The sequence below is a fragment of the Labrus mixtus genome, chromosome 15 (assembly GCF_963584025.1).
Source record: "Labrus mixtus chromosome 15, fLabMix1.1, whole genome shotgun sequence".
In the NCBI taxonomy this organism is placed as follows: Eukaryota; Metazoa; Chordata; class Actinopteri; order Labriformes; family Labridae; genus Labrus; species Labrus mixtus.
In genome coordinates, this window is record NC_083626.1 from 12,654,036 (window position 1) to 12,679,291 (window position 25,256).

At 38.3% G+C, this 25,256-nt stretch overlaps 2 protein-coding genes across 2 annotated transcripts; both read right to left on the reverse strand.

The window, feature by feature from the left end:
• Positions 1–2,933: 2,933 nt before the first annotated feature.
• Positions 2,934–18,181, reverse strand: tmem201 (transmembrane protein 201). Its single transcript, XM_061056753.1, has 11 exons — positions 17,941–18,181; positions 17,272–17,392; positions 16,759–16,953; positions 16,478–16,657; positions 15,923–16,287; positions 15,636–15,836; positions 10,136–10,356; positions 8,931–8,993; positions 8,211–8,453; positions 7,898–8,026; positions 2,934–6,836 (listed from the first exon to the last, which is right to left on the reverse strand). Exons 1-11 carry the CDS (start codon positions 18,048–18,050, stop codon positions 6,739–6,741), a joined length of 1,926 nt encoding a protein of 641 aa, XP_060912736.1. The 5' UTR covers positions 18,051–18,181; the 3' UTR covers positions 2,934–6,738.
• Positions 18,182–18,657: 476 nt separating this feature from the next.
• On the reverse strand, positions 18,658–20,326 carry foxl2l (forkhead box L2-like). The gene has a single exon (XM_061058416.1). It carries the CDS (start codon positions 20,221–20,223, stop codon positions 19,438–19,440), a length of 786 nt encoding a protein of 261 aa, XP_060914399.1. The 5' UTR covers positions 20,224–20,326; the 3' UTR covers positions 18,658–19,437.
• Positions 20,327–25,256: the final 4,930 nt, after the last annotated feature.

The window sequence follows — 25,256 nt, forward strand, 5'->3', positions numbered from 1 at the left end:
CAATGAATAAATAGTCCATTCAACTTTTTTCTTCTATTCTGACCAACATTACAAATTAAGGAGGAATGTTGCAAAGATAATTTACCTCAACCCCTATGTAGGCTACTTAGTGACAACTCAACATACTATTTAATAATCCATTTGATGCCATTAATACTATAATTCAACTATAGAAAACATTGTTTAGAACCGTGAATGCATTTATTTAAGTATATGTCTGAGAACTGTTGTTTCTGGGTGATGCCCTTTTCACTCAGGAAAGTCCAGCCTTTTGAAAGGTTAGAGTTTCTTGGTCTATATTTATAAAGGAGACGGGTCAGTTTAGCATACACAAATCATGTTGATGTGTTTAAAGTTATGCAAACCGTCAACAGACAGTCGGCTATGAATAAAGATGAGCTATATACATTTGATTAAATTATTCAAAATTCAAACAATAAAACAAATAAGTTATACATATATACTTTTTGTGTGTGTGTTTGAGTTGGTTGCTCTGGAGTCTTGGTGGTCTTAATCTCTAAACACTTAAACAGTACTACCACCCTGAGATCTGGCAAACTCAGTTCATGTAGTTTGAAAAAACACAATATGTGTTTGTGACTGCAGCGAAGGCCAGCTGGTAAAAACAGGAAGTGATTGTGGAGAAGAGAAACTTTCGGCCAGAGCTGCAGACAAAAAAAAGTTTGAACCTGTTTCGCACCGTTCACAACTGAACAAACAATTATCCACAACAAAACCCAGTCAGTAAACACATCCCAGTTTAAAATAAGTCAGTTTTATCTTTTAAATCACTGCATCATGTATTCAGAACTAAACTTACCTGCTCCCTCAATGAGAAGACAACGGCATTGGCTACAGTTCATATTCAAATGCATTCATTTTGATTTCCCTCCATATCTAAAACAGTTCATGGTTCTTTTCTACTAATTTCATCCACTAAGCCACTCCTCCCAGCTCCTTTTATTCACTTCCAGCAGTCTCAAAAGCAACAGCCAAGAAAGCCTTCATATTTAAAGCTCCTTCAGATTGGAATAGTTTACCAGTTAATATTCGGTCCATTTCATCTCTCCAACTGTTCAAAAATGCCTTGTCTTCTTATTTCAGAACAATTTGCAACTGTCCATGATAACACCGCTTCATCACCAAAATATTATTATTAAGTTTGTGTTAATATCTCACTGTCTTTGCTTATGACCTGTGAGTGGTCAATCCACTCCATCTTATGTTCTGCCTTGAGCAGGTTTCCCGGTATGCCTTATCATTATTTGACATTAATCGCTTTTGGTTGTTGTTTTTTTCTTTCTTGTCTTGTTCTTTCAAACGTCCTGTCTACTTTAGTCTGTGCACTGTACATTTCTGTACTCTAGGACCCCCTCGAAAACGAGATGACACATCTCAAGGGGGTTATTCCTAATAAAGAATTTAAAACAAAAAAAGTATAAGTCTACTAGCTTTCAACAGCAACTCAAATATTCCCCAACATTGTGAATGTAGCCTACAGAGTGTGGATCAATAACAAAGGGCTGTAAATAAAAATGCAAATATTGAATTTGAATTTATTCACTTTCTTTTCAGGTATTAATAGGTCGGTCGTGTGACTTTTTAGATGTGAGACCTGTTTACTGTGTTCAGGCTTACCCGCAGCTCTGTGGGGGGGACAGAGAAGGGGGTCTTGACTTCCTGAAGAAGCACTGTTGAAGCCCAGAGAGCAAAAGAAAACATCTTAAGGTTTTAAAAAAAGATTTGTGCAGTAGTGTTTGTTACGTCTTCTTTTCTAGTTCACATTCGTCTTAGAACTCCTCTGTTAATAACTGTGATGCAGTTTTGGTGAAATTTCTCGAGAAAAGAAATGAAGTCAAATCATTTGCGTGGAAAATATCATGAACAAATTAAAACAATACAAAAGATGAATTAACACTTAGGGCAAGTATCTCAGTTGTAGACTTTATATTGCTGCTGGTCAGAACCATGATTAATATATAACAAAGGACATTGTCTTAAACATTAGAGGATTGTAATTTGTGCTGAAAATAATTACAACTTCAATTTGGCTTTTTTTAGCCAAGACACAAGAGTTGTTTTACAGACTGATGTCAGCCAGTCTATCATGTTGATCCAGATTCCATTTGTTCAACGCTTTATAGGAATTGTTCCTGAATTTTGTACAAGACATATTCCCCCAGAGAAGAAATCAAATGTTCTGAATGACTTTGCTGATTTTCTTACTTTATCATTGTTTTCATGAGCAGCATGACAGACAGTGTTGATGGTTGAATGTCTGGACAACTTTAGAATACATGATCTGATGTTGGTGTGCGTATTTGTTTCCTTCAGGATGAATTAGAATCACTTTTATTTTACTTTAAATTCAGCACCATCATCAAATTTCTAATTTGATTTTACACGTTTAAATAAAAATCTGATTAAAAACAACTTCTTTGTCTGTAAATGATTACTTTGACAGAAAAGAAAATGTCGAAACTGTTACTACAAAATCTACATTTAGGTTTGCAAAACTCAGTGATGTGAGGGAGGGACGTTGTAGATTTTAATATTTCAGTGCACCTCTGAAGTCTTGTCTCTAAAACTATCATGTTTTACTTTTGTCCATATATCTATTTTATTTGTCCTTCACATGCTCAGTCAATAATGCATTTCTTATTCATCCACTCAGTCAAATTCAGTCTCTTGTTACTACGGCAACATTAAGATGTCCGGCTTCGCTCAAGCCTTCAATGTAAGCAAAGTGATGACAACGTTCAGTTAGTCGAGTCGGCCAGCAGACAGAAATGTTCCAACAAGACACTCAGACTAAAAATGTACAGAGGGGAAGATGCAGGAGATGAACTGCAGTTTGCTCTTAATGCCAAAAGGGGGCACTGAATAGTGATTTCTTTGTACATGGTCAGGGCTTAAATGATTCGATACATTAATCAGGAAAGGAAATATTTTATTGAAAAAGGTGTACAACCTGATGAAACAAGCAAATAATGTTCCTTACAATACAAACAGAATCATTGCAGAACACAGTGGGTAACAACATGTCATTCTTGATTTGAAACAATGTGGATGTGAGGACCCAAGAACAATTAAAATATTCTGAAAATAAAATCAAATACATCATATTATCTTAAACGAAAATATAATGAGGTTCATCTCATATCATGGCTGAATGTAAATTCTAACAATGATGTAACTTCTTGAGCAAAATCAACATTCAACACATCAAGAACAAATGCAGAAAAAGTCTGTTAACCCACTATTCAACATACTGTATGTATCTTCAATAGAGTTTTAAATACATCAGAAAATCTTTTATGTGCTTATTTCAGTAGCATGTTTGACTTTTCTCAGGAACTCTTTTTTTTAAAATCACTTTCATTCGTTCATTTATTTTGGCTCAAAATAAAAACGTCAATCAGATCATTTCTCTCATATCACCACAATTTAAAGTTAGCATTAAGTGTGTGAGAATAAGAGCTAATCCAGTAATAACTGATAAGACAACAAAATAACTCTGCTCAGAAATTCAAGTGCATGGTCATTCAACAAAGACAACATAACATCCAGAAGTCTTAAAACATGACTTAATAAAAACAAACCAACTGTGAACTGCTTGCACAGCGTTAACACGTCAAAATGCACATTCAGCCTTTTTAAACTGAAATCTTCAACATATATACAAAACAACTGTGCTCTCCATCTTTAATAGAACCATTACAAAACCAAACATTCAATCAGAACATGCAAGCACAAACCCCTCCCACCCGCCAAAATTCAGAAAAAAGTGCACAAGTCTAAGGATCTGAGCCTTAAAATCCAGTAAAAGATTAGTCACAGCTCAGTAGAGAGAAAATCTTCCCTCTGACTCTCTGTGCCTTTGTCAGTCAAACACCAGGCAAACTGAAAATGAATAATTATAATCATTTTCAATGTCTAATGACAGCTATTAAACTACCAACAGACTGTTCTCTAATTCAGACAGTTTCTGTAGCACATTTAAGTTTTCTCAGAAACCTAATGCTTACACAAGTTTCATGTTTCTTCATTTGTTTAAATATTGCACACGACCATAGGATCTCTTTCCTGACAATTTCTACGGTGAACAATATTTATCTTTAACAGAACATTTAAAAGCTTAGTGAAATACAACTATTTAAGTGTATGACTGACATGTATCACTTAGGTGTAAAAAATGTCCATAATATAAAAAATATTAACTGTATGTTGGAGCCAAACTGAGGTTTTTGTTTTCGTTTCATTTAATCTCTGTATGAAATGAAAGTAACACTGTGGCTGTTTTCAAAAGTGCATACTACATAATACTATCAAATGTAGTATGCTGTACTGCATACTATGTTCAGCAGTAGTATGTAGTATGACTGCCAGTAAACAACAGCCCAGTTGACGGTAAACGCTGCTACAGTGTAGCATCCACTTCCAGTCTGAAAAAAAGAAGAAGTTGACAATTCATAGATTTTCATGATTGTTTCATGATTATTTCCATTGTTGTGATGGCTGTTGCTGTCCGTCATTTCAGTCTCTGACATGCGAGTGTGTTTGTTTTTTTACAGTGCATTCGCTTCATAATGTTGAAAATTATACCACAACATATTTAAATACTCTAATGTGAAATAGATATGAGTACAGTAAGGTCAAATATATTATGTTGCTTTGTGTGTAATAATAATATAAACTTCCTGCTGCCTCTTCTTTGGGAGGGGGGGGAATGTGGGGATGGGGGGGTGTATAGAGGGATCTGTTGATGGGACAGTAAGACAGGGACTCAACTATCAGTCAGTCAGACAGACAACTTTGTAGCTTCTCAAGCATTCAAATGTTTACTTCATTGATCTCATCCACTGACTGCCACTGCTTCTGCTGAGTCACTGTCCGGTTTCACAGCTGTAAAAGCATTTCCTAATTAGACTGACAAATCCTCGAAACAAACACCGGAACTTGCAGCACTATCTTCTGCTTTTCTATGTGGTCTGGTCACTTAATCAAACCACAAACAGATTGTTTCTGTTGAGACAACTCATTAACAGACAGCACAGCGGGCCACTTTCAAGTCAATGTACAGTGCTGACTGACGATCTATTGAGCATTACGGTGTGCAGTGTGAACTCAGCCAGACAGCCAGAAAAAAATCTAACGCAACACAAAATTATTGTGACAACCCTGCTGGTTGCTTGTTTTGCTGGTTTTGTTCTTTGTGTTTCAGGGGCCAGTAGGTGTTGCTGGGTCGCAATGGATTTGAACACCTTGGACCGGTGCCCCCAATCCAAAGTGGTTCGTAAGAGCACGACCCACTCCCTCATTGTTGACAGAAAAGAGAAGGAGACACAGCTTCCCATTAACCACTTCTCTTTTTCACATTTCCTTTTTACACACATCAGAGCCATCAGAAGAACACTCATGCTTTCACAACTGACTTTTATATCTCATGTTTGAAAACTTAATAATTTATATTTGAATGTTAATACAATGACGGCATGTATGCAGTCCTTGTTTCCTCATTTCACTTTGAGCTGCTGGCCATGAAATGTTCAGATCATTTTAAGTTCGGTCAAGTTTGTGTTTAAAAACCTCAGTCACAAGCATGCTGAATGAAACGGGGATTTTCTCTGAAAGCAGAGATCACCTCTAATTGACTTAATATTCAGTCCCCTCATGTCTTGGTTACATGTATGTAATCAATCAGTCAATGTAAGCAAGACCCCACATGCCGAAATATTGTGTAAACTGAAGGATCTAATATGTTATGGTATCATTTTTTTGCTGTATAAAGTAACACATTAAAATCCTCTACGCTTAATTGTTGAAGGACCCCAAAAAAGACATACGATATGTCTGAAGTCACTATTTTAAATACTAACAAAAATAAATGTTGTTCCACATCTTTATGTTTCAGTCCTGAATTTATTTTGCCTGTTCAATGTACTGTAAAAAAAAAAAAAAAAATCCCCCCCCCCCCCCCACCCCAAGGGAGCCGATGAGACCATGCTATCACCCCTTACAAACAAACAAACCTCGGGGACACACTAAAGCCAGTGTTATGAAAATAATAACAGTACAGAAAAAAATATCTACAAATAAAAAGAAAATCCAAAGTATCATAAAACAGCACAGACAGAACATGCTGCTTTGTTGTTGTTTTTTTTTTTTTTTTTTACAGTTTTTTGGCTTATAAATTGAACAATAGTATGATTTAGTGTGAAGTAGTGTCACACACACATCACAATCAGTATAATATGACGTGACCCTGTGTGTAGGAGGAGCAGCGTTGGCTTGGATTGCAAATTTCACAAAACTGATTTTTTAAAAGCTTTCAAGCATCAGCGCAAAACTTGAGCCTTTGAAATCCATTACACTTGCCTTTGTGTTGAAGCAAGAGCAGTCAATGTCAATGAAAAAAAACAAAAAAAGGCCACAACACAAAAGTCAAAACATTCTTGAACCTCTATAATAAATTATGATAAAAAAATGCTGCAGTATTTCTTCGCTGAAATTGAGCTTTGCTGTTGATTATTAAATTCATTGAATCCATGATAACTTTCCGCTGACATCGGTATTTCCACAAAGCCCAAGCAAACAAAAAGCAACTACCAGATCGTTTGTTTCAAGTACAATTGCTGAATGACCTCCGGGTCCACAGAATTGACAGGGTTGTCTAGATCCAGAGGCCGACTCACCCTTTATGAGTCACAGGAGCAGCGCAGCAGACCCACCGAGAGTTCATCTCCAGTTGTTGTAGGTGTAATGGCCCAAAAAGAGCAGGTTGGCAGTCAGGCTCGTCAACAGAAGCCCCGGCCAGATAAGACGTTTAAAGAAACCTGTACATTTAAGAAGCAGAAGTTACTTCATGAAAATAATCTTCATGCATCAACAAGGCTACGTTAAGGTCTCCAATGTTATAGTACAGGTATATATAGATAAGACAACCTTATTCAAGCCCAGTGTGTTCTCACTGCATAGATTGTCTATACCTCAGTCTACACTAAGCGGAATGTACATAAGTACATTTTTAATTACAAAAATGATGACTGAATTATATTCATAAAGGGAAATGCTTATACATTTTACATCACTGTCCTGGACAAAATCTAGACTTGACATATTCCCGAAAGAAAAAAAAATGGATTACATTGTCATAACTATCCAGAGTTTTTGTAATGATACCAGAAAGTTGTCTCAGGCTTTGCCCATTTCTCTTGAAATGATGAGAGCGCCAACACAGGATCCTATTTTCACTTTGACTGAGCTTCATAGACGAGTAAAAAATGGTCAGACAAGGACAACCATTACTTCAGCACTCCATAAATCAGGACTTTATGGCACAGTGGCCAGATGTAGGACCGCTGAGAGTTCGAAAACAAATTACCATCAGATTGTGAGAGGCAAGATTCTCTGGTCTGATGAAACCAGGGTCAAAAAACTTCTCTTTTCTTTTTTTTTAAATAATGTCTTTTGAAAATCATTCATACCCTCAGTGAAAACTTGGTCCAGAGTGCTCAGGACCCTAAACTGAGCCAAAGGTTCACCTTCATCAGGAAAAAGATCCTCAGCTAGATTCAAAATGCAGAAGTGTCATAGGGTCAATTTTGTTAAAGACCTTTAGTGGCCAAGCTAGGGCCAGGATTTGAACCACATTTCATGTCAAGTCAAGATTCACCCCCCCCAAACTTGAGCACCTTGATCTGCAACAAAAAAACGCACGTATTTCTATATGCACATTTCAAACTTGATTCAAGAGGCTTTAAAAATATGTAGAGCAAATGAAACCCTCAATCTTTAGACTTGTTATTTGTTTACAAAAAAAAACGAGCAGAAGAAAAATGATCCATCTAAACAGATAAACCAGCAAACTCCCTCACTCCGCCATCACTTTACTTACCTCTCTCATTAGTGGTGCTCTCTGGCATCTCTGTTGTAGTGTCAACCCCACATACTGACGACTCCGGGGAGCTGTCTTGCTTCACCTGCTCTTCTACCACAGTTCTAACCCATAACATTGAAGTCATATCTGAAAAAAAAAAGGTAACAGTTAAAATCAGCTGATCATGAATTTAATTTTGAACATAAATCTTTTCTCTTTGTGTCTAGGGTTTAAGTTTGGCCATCTTGTGGTAGAATCATGAATGGCACTCAGGTCCATAGCAAGGTATGTTTGTGCAAAATCTTAAAAGCTTAATCTCCGCTGTGGTTACCATTTTGTCTCTGGAAGGATGGAGAAGCAGGTGGTGGAGACACAGGGGGAGACATCAGCGAGGGTTCTGGCTCTGTGGAGAAAAGCCGGAGACTCTGCCCACTGATGTTGAGGCGAGCAGGGCAGATGAGAGGGCGTCTCTGTCTGGCAGAACTTGAAGTGGATGTGACTGATCCAGCTACAGAAGGAGTAGGAGAGGGACCCGGTGATGATGGGCGGCTACCTGACTTCAGTGAAAAGTAATCTGCATCAACGGAGCAACATAATATGTTAATCAGGAGCTCTAGAAGACTTTTTAATGCATCATTCATCTCACACATCTGCAAAACTTAACTCCTGAAGATTTCACTGTATTTTTAAGGTGAGCTGAACAGCCACATTTTGTCGCCCTCACTTTAACAAGATTTCCGCCAGCACCCTAGCAAAATTCCGAGGTGAAGTCAGACTGAGCCGATGTGTGAACGCAACAAAAAATATTCAGGAGCAATGGAGCGGTTAATACTATTAACTTTACTTATTAACTATTAGATGTTAACACTATTAACTTAATAGTGTTAACATCTTACGAGCAGTGTAAGATAATGAAGGTTATGAATCTGCTCAATACTCTTTTCTGCTTGATATATGCGTTTTGTTTTTTAGGAAATTTTGAAGAGTGCAGGTGAAACAGGTTAATGATAATATAAGGTTCAGTGGACATCACAAAATCAAGTTATAATACCTGAAGACGGGGAATCTTGGTACGCTGATGTTGGTCTGCTTCCACTAAACAGGTAACCAGAATCTGAGAGGAAACATGAATAAATAATATAGTGACATCATTAAACAATACTAACTGGGCTTTACTTTAAACCTGCATTAGTCACTTTGCCAGAAACAAATGAATCCATTACATGAGGCCAGCTCCTGTTGACAATGTTTGGCTTTAAAAAAACAGAAGAAGCATGTGTTAGTGATAAGAGGTGGTGGTCACATAAACTTTACAAAATTCTGCCACCTTGTGGCAAAAACAATACAGTGCAGCAATGGGGCAATAAAGATTTGTTATATTAAATAATCTGCTCTTTATTTTCATGAGTCACTGTAATTATAAAAAAGGTCAGAATGGCCAAGGTTCAGCCAACATAAAAGTCAGGCTTCTATCACACATGACAGAGAAGCATCGAAGCCTCAGACCTGGGAGGTGAAACTGGGTTCAAAAGTATCCATCATTAAAATTGTTAATACATTTTTTGTGGATTATTAACTCCTTTAACATAACATTTCAAACTTTAAGCTTTAATTTATGTAATAAGGTGACTGGACCTTCTACTGAGGCAATGGATTTATCTCAGAAAATTCAATCCTGATCCGGATGAGAACCTGCATTTATATAACAGTATAAAGAAATTGTAGTTTTAATGATATGTTTGAGATTAACTGTAACAGTGTGTTCATTATACTCTGACTATAAGAAGTGGCTTTGTGTTAAAGAAATACAGGAAAACATTTAAGCAAATGCTGAACAGTGTATTTAACTATAATTAGGAAAGACTAATATACCTAAAATGTCCTTTCTTCAAAAATAAAAACAAGAGTCTTGACCCAAATTTCTTCCAATCAGCAGAAACTGGAAGAATTTTATCAACTATAAATCTCGTCTGTTTGCAAGGCAGAACCTGGCAAGACGCTGAAACTCAAGATTAAACTTGTCTGAGCAGCTGTGGGAAGAGATGAAGTGTTGGCAGAGGTGGGCTGAATATCCCCATCTTACCCTGGGAGGGTAGTGACCAGCTACGAGGAGAAATAACTGTGAACATGTGCATGTCTCTGAAGTTAAGTTTGGACACAGCACTATTATCTTATCAACGTGGTCCTCATCAGACAAATGCTTTTTTTTTTTTTTCTTCTTTCTGCCGACCTAATCCAAGTTCATTTGAATGTTACCTGTCCTGGTGAGGGAGCGGATTGTGCCGAGGCAGAGGGCTCTGCTGAGGCGGCCTGGCAGAGAGGAGGGGGAGGCCTTGCGCTCACGGGGAGTCTGTTGCTGTCGGTTGATGAGCATGGAGATGTTTGGGGGTGGGCTGGGGACGAAGGAGTCTGCCTGACCATTACAGAACAAAGCAGGCTGGCTGGTGAGGGGGGCCGAGGAGCTGCCTGAAAGGTATCTGCAACACAAAAGAAATGAGACTGTCTACAACTGGAAATTGAAATGACAAAATAACTACAAAGCTTTATGAAGACGAAACAAAAACATTTTAGCTTTCAAGAATAAGTCAAAAGAGTGCTACAAGGACAGTGAATGACCTTCTGTGAAAAATAGCAGAATTGAATTTCTATCTGTTTCATAATGAAGTCAACAGAGCATTCTCAACATTAGAATTGAAACCCCTTTTTGTCCAAGTAGTGTGTAATGCCCGTTTTATGTGAGCTCTGGCAAGTGACAGCAGTTACTACGAGGCTGTCACTGAAATGCTGCTGCAGCTGTTGTGCAAAGTGCAGCAGCTGAAAGTTACTGACGAACCAAAGAGAAGTGCTACAGTGCATTATAGTTCAACTCACTCACTTTCCACAACACACAGTGACACAGACATGCTAAGTGTTCATGTAGTTTATCATCAGTAGCAACTAAGCCCCGTCTTCAAACAATCCAAAGAGATGACATTTTACTAAACTTATGAAGGTGTGTAATACCATTTCAGGATGTAAAACAAGTCAAAATTATTATTTTAAATCATACAGAGAAGGCTCATCCTTTCACAAGTTGTTTATTTCATTCAATGTACAGCAACAATTGCTACAAAGTCTCAAAATTGGCACCTGACATCATAAGAAAGGCACCAATTTCAGCATCAATCACACTGTTTTTTTTTTTTGGTTGGCGTGTGTTGCAGGAAACCTTTGAGCATGGACGGAACTCGTTTGTCAGCCGCTACCGAAGGCTTTAATAGTTACGGATCAAATATACTTCATGAGCTTATAAATACTTAGGTAGCTTAGAATACAAAGTCAGTGCATAATCTTAAAAAAAACACACATGATTTGGCGCTGTAACCTTAACATATGTTTTAAAACTTTGAATTAGTGTTTCTGCAACACACACACACACACACATCACATCAACATGTATGTATGAAACAATCACAAACGTTAGCTACATATTGGAAATCCATACATAGTAGAAAAAGAGTAGTAAAGACCAATACATTCATGGCTGCATCGTTAGAAAAGGTAGTTCTACAGCGTTCATCGTGTAACCCCTAAATACGTTTGGAGAAATGGTTTAATGCTGTACTTTCATTTAGCAGCCAAAATGTATGATTCACAAGAACAAGTTATAAAGCAGTGCTGTGACAGCTTCACACAACTAAAGGCTAACTGTAGCATAGCTGATCGGGTAAATACAGTAAAGGGGTGCACAGTATCGGGAAAAGCGGCAATATCTTTTCTTTCTGTGATAAATATTGTGATAAGAAAAATACAGGACATCAAACCAGACAAATGCAGTGTGTTTTTTCTATGTACATATTGGACGTTAGAAAAATTGTACGATGTGGGTGACGTCACTGTGTTCAATATTTCTATCACAAAATGAAGTGCGGTAAATATAACATAACTCGGTTTTTATGTCTATCTGCTGTTCTTCGTGTCACTCCTGAAGTTTAAAAACCACTTAACGGGCAAAACTAATCTGAAGGTCGCTCAGTTAGCTTTGGCTTCATCTGACTGCATCAACATAGTGTTGAAGCACGGCCATCATACCAGGGCTTCCATCCAACAGGTCAAATGTATATTTACTGAGTGAGGAATCATTTCTTCTTTAAATATTAGATTTATATTTTTCTTTTCCTATGGAAAATGCTGATATTGCTATAAAGCTGACACTGAAACGTATTGTGCAGCCCTGATGCAGTATATTCCTAAAACACACACTTCTACATATTATTATTCTACATATATCAGAGGATAACAAACATGCAAACTGGAGATTTAATGCAAACAAACTCTTAACACAGTTTATCAAACGTTAGCAAAGAAGGCTTTAAAAGAAACAACAAAAACAAAAACCTTCAAATACATCATCGCTGAAACACTACCTTCTATTCATTTGAGAAGTATTTGTCAAACGTTTGAAATACTGATTTGAATCAACGGTAAAAGGGAAGTGATTCTGGGGCCCCCTTCATATCAGTTATTAGCAAGTGCTCTGGGTGATCAGATGAAGTGTATCTGTGAATGCACTCAAGAGATCTTTAGATCTGACTGCTAGGATGTCGTTCAGCTGGACTTAAACACATTTGGCCACAATTATTTAGTCGTGAATATGCAGATATGTCTTAGGCAATGATGAAAATAGTGCCTAGTCCCACAGTGAAGTTTTTATGGACAGACCACTTTCCTGTCATTCCTACCTGAAAATTCTCTCTTTCCTATGAGTGAATTATCTCTGTATTGGATAGGAAAGCTGAAGAGAGTCAGGAATTGTTAGGACAGGAGATTGGGGGATGACGTGCTGCAAAGGGCCGATGTTGGATTCAAACCCATGGCCGCTGCGACGAGGACTGAAGCCTCTGTTAATGAGGACGCACGACATAACGTCTAGACTGTCTGATGCCCCAGACACATCCTATTCTCAGGTGTTTTCTGACTTACTTAGATCTGTCCATCTGCGATCCAATCACCCAGGACAGATGTTAACTTGTAGTGTAAACAGACCCAGGTAAATACAGCTAAAGCATGATGAATATAAAATTAGCATGACGAATATCATTTTACAATGTTATCACATTTTTTTAAACATGGGAGGATTGCAACTTCAAAGTACTCTTTATGTAACCATTATACATGTACAATGTTTTCTCCTGACCTTTAATGTCATGTTTTTGACATTTTAGTTGCAAAATGTCAGATCTAACGCTAAGAGACTACTGGTTTGAGAACATGACTTCATCTACAGCACAGCTTAACATGCAAGATAGACCCAACAGTCACTGCACTCTACCCAGCATACAACATCCAAAAACACTCTACTGTACATCTATTAGTTTCTAATAACTCTAAACACTACCATCATTAGAAATCACCTTTGTCCATTCCAACACAGTAAAACAAATCATGTGAACAGAAAGAACTCGTCTAGAGATGTGATGTTAGCGCATGCAACTGGTCCAACAGTGTGTTTCATAAATCAACACATTAGACAGCTGGTTTAGGAAAGTTTAGTGTTACTAGATCAAGAGGAGCATTATGTGAGTGTTAGACACATCTGCGTTTGCATATCTAAAACGATTATAAAAGAAACATAGTTCAAACTAAAATGAACAAAACTATAAATGCAACACTTTTGTTTATGCTGCTATTTTTCACGAGCTGAAACCAAAGATCCAAGACTATTTCTATGTACATAAGAGGACTATTCCTCTCAATTTTGATCTCTCAGTTCAGATGTGTGTTAGTGAGCTCTTCTCCTTTGCTGAGATAATCCATCCACCTGACAGTTCTGTGGCATTTTAAGATGCTGACCAGACAGCATGATTATTGCAAAGGTGTGCCTTAAGTTGGTCACCATAAAATGTCACTCAAAATGTGCACTTTTATCACACAGCAAACTGCGACCGACGAGTTTTGAGGGAGTGTGTAATCTGCATTCTGACTCAGGAATGTCCACCAGAGCTGTTGTCAGTTAATTGAAATGTTTATATCTCCCCCATAAGCCATCTCAAATGTGGTTTCTCAGAATTTGGAAGTACAGCCAACCGGCCTCACAACCGCAGACCACGTTTAACCACGCCATATCTGGCATCTTCACCTGCAAGACCGTCTCAGACCAGCCACCGGGAGAGCTAATGAAAGAACTGGTTTGCACAAGCAAAGAATCTCTGCACAAACTGTCAGAAACCGTCTCAGGGAAGCTCATCTGCATGCTTGCTGTCATCTGTACATCTTTGGCAAATGGTAGGCCACACCGGATACTGAACATTTGAGAGGGACTGGCCTTTTGTGTACATGGAAAAATGCTTAGCTCTTTGATTTCAACTTGTAAGATATTGAAGCAAAAACAAAAAGATTTGTGTTCATATTTTGGTTCTGTGTTTTAAATTGTTCGGACGAAAGATAACCTTTTAATTAGGACTTATTTGTAGACTGTGAACATCCTACTTTTCTAATACTGATGAGTGGCGTAGTGGCTCGTTTAGATAAAAACCTACTACATGTTTGAATCTTACAGTTCTACATTACACCGGCCTGGTAGTCATCAAGAGACACCAGCTTTGACCAAGCAGACAGTAACATATGTATGTACATTCTGGCTAACCGTTCAGGTCACATCATTTCAAAACAGAATCCAAGAAGTGAAGACTCAAAAAGGAGGAATGATCCCTTAAAATGGGAAGCTAGTACTGCTACTTTTGTTATCATTCATGCACAGCCTGCTCCGACCTCCGCCTCACAAGGAAGTGTGGACAACAGGAATACAGTGTAGAAATCCTTCCTTCATATTATCCCATACGCTCTTTTGTAAAGCGACTCGAGATAACAGTTGTTATGAATTTGCAAATAATGATTGATTGTTTGACATTCCTACGCAGTGGCTGTCCTGTTAAATAATGCAATTGCAAAAACGTTTAAACGAAATAAATTCACAAATCGCACAGACATGAGTTAAAACGCAACATGTCTTCAGAGGAGTCACGACCGCCTTTCAGAAAATATCTCAAGTAGTACTAGAAAAGGACGGGAGTGTTGCAGAGCCACATCTTGAAAACTGCTTGAAGGGTCTTCACAGATTAGTATTTCATGCAACAAGTAGATAAAATCAATAAATAAGTACACTCAAAATAATTAAGATTTACATGGCCTAGAAGAGGGTTAAGTAATAGTGTGGGACTTTAATGTTGAACTACCACTTCATCATTAGCTACCACTCAGTCAGTCACACATGTGTTAGGGTTAGTATGAAATACGCAATTCAATTAGTCATAGATTAAATGACAGGAACATTTTGGAGAAACATATCACAGTTTGTGAAATAAATTACTTTCTTTTCTTTAGGTTGTTCCTATTTGATCACAATATTCTTCAAAGATTAAACAGGTTTAAAATGCTCAAACCCCAAAACACACTGGGTAACTGTAGAAGATGTGCATGTGTGCTTGAAGGTGAGATTTTGATGTACAGTATTTTTAAAAGTAGGATTCGTGTTTTCTTATGATCACGGCTCACAGATACTTTCACGTGCTTTAGGTTTATCATTTATATGTCCAAACCTCACAGTCACTCACACATTAGTACCAGGGAGATGAGGCATAAAAATGCTCAAATTGACACGTATAGATTCTTATGTTTTGATCTAGTTCTGATGAATAAAATTCTCTAAAAGAAAGAGAACCCTCTACAAAAGCCCACGTCTAAATACACATTGGAACATCATTGCTCGTATTCTGACCTTCGATATCTGGCTCTTCTTGGACCAAGGGGCTTTCGAATTGCCACAGCGGCAGCAAAGCTGACAAGGCAACAGAGGGAGAGGATACTGAGCTTTGCAGTGTCCATCCAGCTTAAGGTACCAGTCACGTAGCTTTCAGCCAAGTAGAGGAGCAGAGTGAGGAACCAAAGGACTGAGGCCGCGGCATCAATTCTCCTCAACCTGAAAACACAGCGACACATTCACTTTGAGTTTGTTTGTTTTCACGAAACCAAATCTCAAACTACGCAGAGGTAATTACCGCGTACCTCACGGGTCCAGCTAAGAAGATAGCAGTAAGACAAGTCACTAGGCCGACAGAGACCACAGCTAGCTGGTTGTCTCGTCCGTGCTGCCACACGAGCATGGCACTTTCAATGGCTTTGTCCGGGAGAAGCTCCTTCACACTCTGCCACACGGGAACACCTCCGCTGGTTTCATTAATGGAGGAGGACTTGTTGGAGGCTTTTGGCTTAGGAGGAATGATCCCACCACTTAGTGTCTGTGGGCCAGCAGGTGAAGTAAGCTGGTCCGGGGATGCGTAGAAAGATGCAGCAAGCAGGAACCCACAAATAAGGAAGGTGAGGGCACGTAGCATCACGACCCCGAGGGGAGAGGACACAGAACAGGAGCTCTGTTGGAGACACATTTTTATTGTAAACTGTTAATTCAGTCAATACTGAAACCCCTGGACTACATAACACATCATCTTTAACGCATCATCTTTGATCAAAGCCTCTACCACAATGCTTTACTGTGTTTCATTTAAACATGATTCTTATTCACACACACACACCGGTTGTTGGTCAGGTGTCTGCACTAACCTTTACGAACCCGTTGTCTGCATCTCGAGTGCGTCTCAGCTGATGATTTAGGAGCACAGTGCGAAGTTGTCGGTTCTGATATTTGATGTAGTACTCCACAGCTGTCTGACAAGGCCTGCATAACTTATAGGTCTGCTCAAGGTGGTGCTTGTAGGCCTCAATTTCTTCATCATAGTTCTCCTACAAAAGATCAAATACAGTCCTCTCAGTGTCTACAGTTTCCAAACAGGTTAGTATAAAGATGGTGTCATAGTGAGTAGGAAAAAAAACACTGTACAAACCTCGTCCCTCGGGATAAATGACGCCAATTGCCTGATCTTTACTGACTGGTTGTTATTGCATTTCTTGCAGAGCAGCATCTGACAGTTGACCCATTGCTGTGTCTGGGGTGTCACAGATGAGGGAAGGCTGCCACATACTCCATGGTTCAGATGTTCATTGTGCTGAGCTGGAATAGGTTTGTTGTAATCCCCATTCTAAAAAAAAAAGATGAGACGATGATTAAATGGACACTTACAGTTTACAGCACATAAACAGAAGATTCAAGATTTTTTATTTGTCACATGCTCACACAGATGTGCAGTGAAATGTAAGGACTGTTCTGCAAGGCCATGCAATAAACACTCAAATTACTAATACACATATATACAGTAAAATAGAAATATAATGTAAAAAATAAAAAATAATTATTTGAATGTACAAAATATAAAATATAGAATAAAGAAGAATAAACGAGTTAAAAAATAAATAAATTGACATGTTAAAAGTTTAAACCACAGGCGTAGTGTACTCACACTCTGGAAGCCATTGTACTGGTCACAGTTGGTACAGTCCCAGCAGTTCCTGTTACCATAAGGAACCACTGTGTTCTCATTGCAGAACCAGCAGTTCACGTTTGCATGTATTGGCTTCTTTCTGTAAGTAAGAAATCGTGAATTGACATCACACAATTTAAAACGTGTTTATCATTCCTGAGGATAACAGCGTTTCCCACAGAAGAATCGCATGTGTCCTTGGGGTGGTTCAAAAAGCTACACACGTTTTGATATATTATTAATGACGATTTACTTCTATGTTGTATTGAGTTAATAGACTGCAGGTGCAAAAGTTATTCCAATTTATGAAGGCAAACACGATGACTCGTTACAGTTATAATAATAATGTGTATGCAATAGCTGAATAATAAATCTTTTTTTAAGAATTCAGAAGGATAAACACACTAGTTATCGTCTTATTGATGCAACAACATGAAGTAAGTTAGCACCACTGCTACCTAAAGAAACGCTAACGCTGCTGGTAGCGTAACAAAACCATTTGTAGGAAAAAATTAAATGTATTTCTACATTTTTGTAGTCGGCATTATTTCTCGAATGACATAATTTTACCCACCGTTGTAAAGACTCAAACATTGTCTGCTAACTTGCTCTTGCGTGGAGGTAGCTGTAAACAAACCGTGAAGTTACCTGGTGGCGATCCTGTAGATCAGCGTTCCTCCGGTGGCGATCGCCGTAACTCCGATCCCAGTGTACATTAATTCAGGATACTCCAGTAAAAGCTGGTTAATCGCCTCCATTGTTGTAAAATTAGAAGCAGGTAAGATAGCAAAACATAGGAAAAGTATAACACGAGCGCTGCCGCGAAAAACGGCGAAGAGCGCACGCGGCAAGCGATTGCCCTTTGTTAACGCCCATGCAACGGAAACGGAAGTGCGTCACGATCTGGACGCGTTCCGATATGTTTTCATCTCTATTAAACGTCGTATGCACTTTAAGAAAACATTTTTTACTCAATTTATATTGGACACTTTGAATGTTTTACCATAACTGTAGAATAAGGAATAGATTTAAATTCGAAGGGAAACCAGACACAACTTATAATTTGACTAAGAGCACCGCGTAGTGTTGTGGAGATGGAGTATTTCAGTGTTGGAACGCAGGAGGGGACAGCCGCTGTATCGGTTTCCCTCGCAAACAAGTGGTAGTTTACGGCTATGTTTATTACTGTGCACCTATCCCAGTAGATGTATGCTTTGATGATAATCATCTCCAATGAGTTTATGCTACTTTTTTATTTATTAAAATGAATATAACATGTAATGTAAAACAAAAGATTTACACATGACACTTCATTTTCGAGGATATTTATTTTAATTACTATTAAATCAAATATCAGGCTACTTAAAGGATAAACTAGACTATATGAGATCGTTTTATGTAGTCTATTAATAAATAGAGAAAAACCTTAGCATTAACCTACCTCTTACACTTTAACCAGGACAGCTGGGCTTAAATAGGTAGTCTAAACTAATAAAAGTTTACATTGCAATCAAAGTAGGTAGCTTATAAGAAATATGCTGTAGACCTATAGGTTTTTTTCAACGTTGACACCCATAACAAATAGAGGATCAAGTCATTATTGATGCAAAAATAACACAAATTTATTTTTATTTTCGCCTATTCCACAAACATGATGTATTTTACATACAAACATTCAGAATCGAATAAGGAAACTAATCAGTGCTTCAGTATTGCATAGCAGTTTGGTAGAATTGGATAAAGCCAGAGACAATTAATAAATAACACAGTAACAAATGGTCAGGCATTTATCAGAACAAAAAAAAAAAAAAATACAAAAAGCAAATGGGGGTTTGGAAACATATATCCTCCAACAATAGAGGCATAAACTGAGCCCCAAATGTAAATCTGCAGTTCCGACTTGTTCGTTGTCACCTTTAAAGCACAATGCCAGGTTGCATGTAAGCCTACAATCACAAAGTGGTGGAACCAGTCAAAAAATATAGCAACTGCTAGACTATTAATTAACAGAGTTAGAGACAATAGGAATTCAACTCACACATTTATATTTCCTTAACAAACTGATGACAGCCGAACTGAAACTGTGAAATACAAGAACTTTTAGTCTGTGTACTTGGCTGTCAAATGTTTGAATAACTCCAAACCTTACTGGTCAAATGACTGAGCAAACGAAGCCTCCGGTCTTGCGCATGTCAACTGCTGGCTGCACGCCACAGACACGGTGCTTCCCTCGGGACTCATCGGCTGGGTCACTCCGCCGTACGTGCACACGTTGTGAGGGACCAGTACGGACGGGTGGTGATGGTAACCAGTGCCACCGTATGGAGGGTGGTAAAAGTATGGGGACGCGCAATATGTCCCGCTGGGAGACACGCTGCGGGGATGCACAGGTGGGTATCGAGGGGGCTCGGAGCCGGGAATGCACAGACCCCAGGTGCCGCTCACCAAAGGTTCTAGGTAGAGAGGTTTGGACAAGTCCACGGGGTTCCCGGTCATGTAAGGAACGGTGGATGGTCTGTAGGGTCTCCTCACCCTCCTCCGCCGCCGGTAGTTGCCCTTCTCAAACATGTCCTCAAATGCGGGGTCCAGCATCCAAAAGTTGCCCTTCCTGTCAGCCCCAATCTCCCGGGGGACTTTGATAAAGCACTCATTGAGAGACAGATTGTGTCGTATGCTATTTTGCCAACCTTTTTTGTTCTTCTCATAATAGGGAAAGTTGGAGATGATGAAGTCGTATATTCCGCCCAGCGTTTGCCTCTTGCCCGTAGAGTCTTCTATTGCCATAGTGATGAGAGCCACGTATGAATAGGGTGGTTTCTCCCTCTGACTTGACACCTCCTCCGCACCTTGGGGCTCAGGAGAGGGCGAGTTGGAGCTGATGTCCAGGAGCTGCACTCCCCGGTCGTCGGATGAATCCATTTTTGCATCCATTGCGCTGGCTCAGTCCGGTTTCTGCTTGTGCGTCTGTCTTATGCAATAAATGGTTGCGGATCTGCCGCTAAGCAAGGCATCGGCTGTGACTGTGTCTGCAGGTGCACACGCTCCTCCCACAGGTAGGAGCTGCAGCAGACGTCGGCTTCTTTCATCTCGCATTGTTTATACATAGTTTTTATATACTGTATCGGACTACTGCACAGTCTGTTTAGATTACGACGGGGGTCATAGGGTCGTGTTTTCAGGAATCCCACGCTGGAGCAAGAGGATCAAAGACTTAGTGAATTGTGATTGAAGTTTAATGTCACGCACATTTTTGTAGAGGTTAATAAGTGCACCAGGTGCCCACTAGCAGTCTTTTAAAGTAGTTCTGTTCAGTAGGCTATGAAAAGTGATAATGCATTCAAACGATAATGTGATGTTCTACAAGGCTTCCACTTTAAGGAAAATCACTCCAAACGTAAATTCCCAAAATGATTTTGTTGGTAATAATAAATGAAATGTATGTAGGACTATATTTTGTCACCAGTTATTTATCACATTTCCAGATATGCTCTCCAAAGGGCTGTTTAACTTTTATAAAGTATGAAACTATAATTTCAGATTTGATTTTATGATGATGATTTATTTATAATGTCGTCCTATATTGTTTTTTATTTCTGTGTGCATTCAGATATATATGCATTAGCCTATTTTTACCCCCTTTTTTATGAGTTATTTATCCTTATAACTTGTACATTTCATTCTTAATTTGTACCCATGTGCAACTCAGAGGCAGATTACATGCACCCGGTCTGCCACAGGGAAATCACGCATGGAGGCCTGTATCAGGGTCCAACCACCCACATACAGTGAGGCATGAAAAGCAAGTCTGTTTGTCTCCTGAGGGTGACAGATAATGATCACCTGCTCTTACCAGACAGTGTGTCTCTCCTGAACTGAGAGTAAAACACAGATCTCAAATAGCAACAATAGCATACTCCTTGGTAAAGATGACAGGGCATTGGTTGGCTCTTGTTATGACTCAATGTCAATTTTATATATGTCTTTAATGATATCTTGGTCATGAGACCTACGCTGAGTTGCTGACCTGAAAAAAGCTATGAATAAATAAATAATAATACACAATAGCCTACATCTGGAGTTTTCTGTTTGCTATGATGGTCACCGTGCACTGTTAGCTATTTGACATGCATATCTGGTGCATAAAAAATGGAATTATGAAGAGTTCACAATAATCCCAGGATGGTTGTTTTAATAATCTGGATTTTAAAGGCAACATTGGGTTCAACGCGACAAGGAGACTGCTGGTTAATTTCATGACTCTAATCATGAAATGAATCCTCACTCACTGGCCAAAATTGAATGAAATTGAACATTTCTCAGTTTTTAACAACTTTCAAAATGACAAAAAGAAACTGAACAGCAATCTATTTTCTCTGAAAGAGAGAACATTTACCTCTTAACGGGCTAAGTTGGGCCTCAGACTCAGCAAAAACGGCCCCAAAAATCAGGAATGCTGAGTAAAGGCAGGACAAGAAATGAAGACATTACAGACAAACTTTCTCAAATGGTTCATACATCTAACCAAACCACAAAAAAGAGTTTCAATTTGTATTAGAGGAGTATATAGTCATGTTATCAAGTGTTACTTAACCGTAACACGAATGCTTTATTTTAGCTGAAGGTGTTCATAATTCTTTATTTTAAATCATATGGAATAGTTCCTCTCTCTCTATTCAAACAAATTATAAGTCCTTGAAGCTTATATTTATCTAAAAAATATATATGTTTTGATATTTGGGCTTTAGATGTATCCATATTCATCAATAAATGAGCATTTGACATGTATAAGTATACTAAACAGTGTCCTACACAGACATTGGTATTACATCAGTGTTATCTTTTTCCATCATGACTCAGAGACGTTGCATAAATCTTTTATCCTTTGTGTTCATCTTTCTATGTTTAAACATTTTCGTAATTTTTTTCTCCAATTGTTTTTCTATTTCTTTTCATTTTTACTGAGGACCAGTATTGTTCCAAAACTGGACATGAGTTTAATATAAGGGTGTGGTCGGCTTTGTTTTCTTCACAGTTATGTCAACAGCTTGATGGAATATTGTGGTTGTTTGTTTTTTATTGGATGATCGGTGTTGTGAATAATCTTATTTGAAGTTTCCAGGTGAACTCCCCTCCTAAAAGAAGAAACATGTCGCTTTCCAGGTATTACTTCTAATATGTTAATATGTAATACATTTTCCACATTAGTCACTGGTACACAGGTCTTTCTGGAGTTGTTTTGTTATTTTTCTTCATGGACTGCTAATACAGATATGATCGTTTTTTTTACTTTTTTTTTTTACTTACTTTGGTAAAAGTAAGTAAGTAAAGTAAAGTATTAAAAAAAACAGAATGTTGTACAAGACAAGAAACGAAGCCAAAAAGAAAACGAAGAGTGTGTGTGTGTGTGTGTGTGTGTGTGTGTGTGTGTGTGTGCGTGCGTGCGTGTGTGTGTGATTCTCTCAACTCACGATACGATTCTCTCACGATTTATTTTACAAAATGAATTGCAGTTCTTATTTGTAGAAACTTTTTGAGATGACTGAAAAAGATTCCTTTAATTTTTTCATGAAAACACCAATGCACCTTGTAATCTCTTTGGCTCTTGCACTCGTATGTATGGCTTTGCTGCCATGATAACGCTTGCTTGTTACAACCAACCACCTCTGTTCTACAGCAGCTGACGCTCACGATATTACTGCGATGAATTTTTCAGAGTACCGATGTGAACCTTGACACCCTTTGAATTGATTTCTAACTGCCTTAATCTTTACATCCCTACTTTGAACACAACATGTGTGCTTCAGTTAAATTCAACAAACTAAACTTAAAGAAAATGATTTAAAACAAAGTATGGTGTATCTTTAGGTGTCCTCATGTGACCTTTGTCATGTCATGTGACCTTTTGATTAAATGAAGTCCATTTTTTGAAGAATTAGTCCACTCTACCTCGAACACAAACAGTATGAGCAACTATTTAAAAAAATGTATTGTTTATTTTATTTGCTTCATACAAAAATGAAGTACCATCCATAATCATGATAATTATTTAATTCATAATTTTTACTGCCTCTTTAAAACAAGCTACAATGTGTATATTTGGCAAGGTATCTTTGAATCAAGACTTTCCACCTAATACAGTCAGAAACTTCCCCATAGTCATACCACAAATACCTTTTATGCACATATGGTGACTACACAGCTGCACTGGTCCAGAACAACAACTTGTCTTAACAGATCAGGTGGCTCAACACCTCCGTCTGCATTCTGACATGGGCGGAAAGGTTGGCCTTTTTTTTGTGTGTTACGAGGCTAAACAAAATCTCATCGTATTGAAGCTTAGACAACAGGTTTGTAGGTGAGATGAGTGATGACTGACAGAAATTCATCAGCTTCTGGTTTTAAAATGATTTCTTTAAAATTGTTACCATACAGATCACATTACAAACAAACACATTACATAACAGTTGTTGCTAATAGCATAAGCAATAAGTCATTACAGTGAAAATGAGTAGAGCATGAACAATACCAGAATATTAAATCTGACACAGCTACATGAATTCAGACAGTAATTGGGCGGCTGTGGCTCAGTGGTAGAGTTGGTCGGCTCTCAACTGTAAGTTCAGGGTTCAATCCCCAGCTCCTGCAGATACATGTCCGATGAGTCCTTGGGCAAGACTCTTCACCCCAAGATGTTCCCACCGTCAGTTACGTCTGATGGTATCCTTTCTGCAGCAGTCTCTGCCATCAGTGTGTGAATGGGTAGGTGTGACCTGCGGTGTAAAAGCACTTTGAGTAGCCAGAAGACTAGAAAAGCGCTATACAAGTAGAAGTCTATTTACCATTTACCTTAAACATTTTGTATTTAAAATGTAAACTTCACATCTGTAATAGTGCTGATGTGTTACCTATTATTGTCTCAAAAAGGCATCAATAAATTAAATCAAACTCTGAAAAGAGTGCAATTTATTTTGGATTTTAATGTGAACATAGCAATAGCAATTTTATTTATAAAGCACATTTCATTACAGGTACGCTCAATGTGCTTTACGCTGAGGTTCAAAACACAGCATACAACTAGCAAAAAAAAATTCCACAGTCATGAATAAGATACAGAAATCAAATCAATAAAGTCATACACACTGCAAAGCAAACATCAATGTGTACAGATATGATATATGACATCATCCAAACATTAATATCTTCAAAGAAATCCACTCCAAATTAAACACAATTACCCGAATAACTAAAAATTAATTAACTAAGTAATTATGTTTTATTTGTTTTGTGTCTGGTTCATCCAGGAGCTTTTATAGGTTGTCATTGGACCCAATTACTTAATGAAATCTGTGCACGGAAAATAAACATCTGACTAAGTATTTGACTAGAGCAGGACGAGCAGGTCTGAAACTTGACTCACCTGACACCTGCAAAGCTGCAAGGAAACAGCAGCACATGTCATGTTGTGGCTTCTGTCTCAACAGATTTCAGGTGGCAGACCACAGCCAACTCCTTTATTTACAGTAGATATTTTAGGCACCACTCCTAGACCTCCTAAATCCCTGGATTACAGGAAACCTGACTTTACTACTCATGTTGTGATATGACCAGACAGACCAAAAGTCAACAGAAGACAGCTACAGTTGTTTGTGCTCCCTCATGTATCAGTTCACCTGCAATAAATGTGATCATTTCTTTAAGTCCTCTGACACGGTTGGTTGGCTGAATTCCCAGGCGAGGTGTGGCTCTCTCTCAGGTGATGCGACGGTTTAGTTCTCTGTTCAGCTCACAAAGTCCCTCATCCGTGTCTGCTTAGAGAAGATGAAGAATGTTTCTCGTGCGATGGCCCCTCAGTCAGATACCTTCTCCTATGCTTTTTGACATACTGTACATCCTCACATTTCTTTAAGAGTGTGCGGACTGACACACAACACATCTTGTATTTTGAAACACATCTTATATTTGAT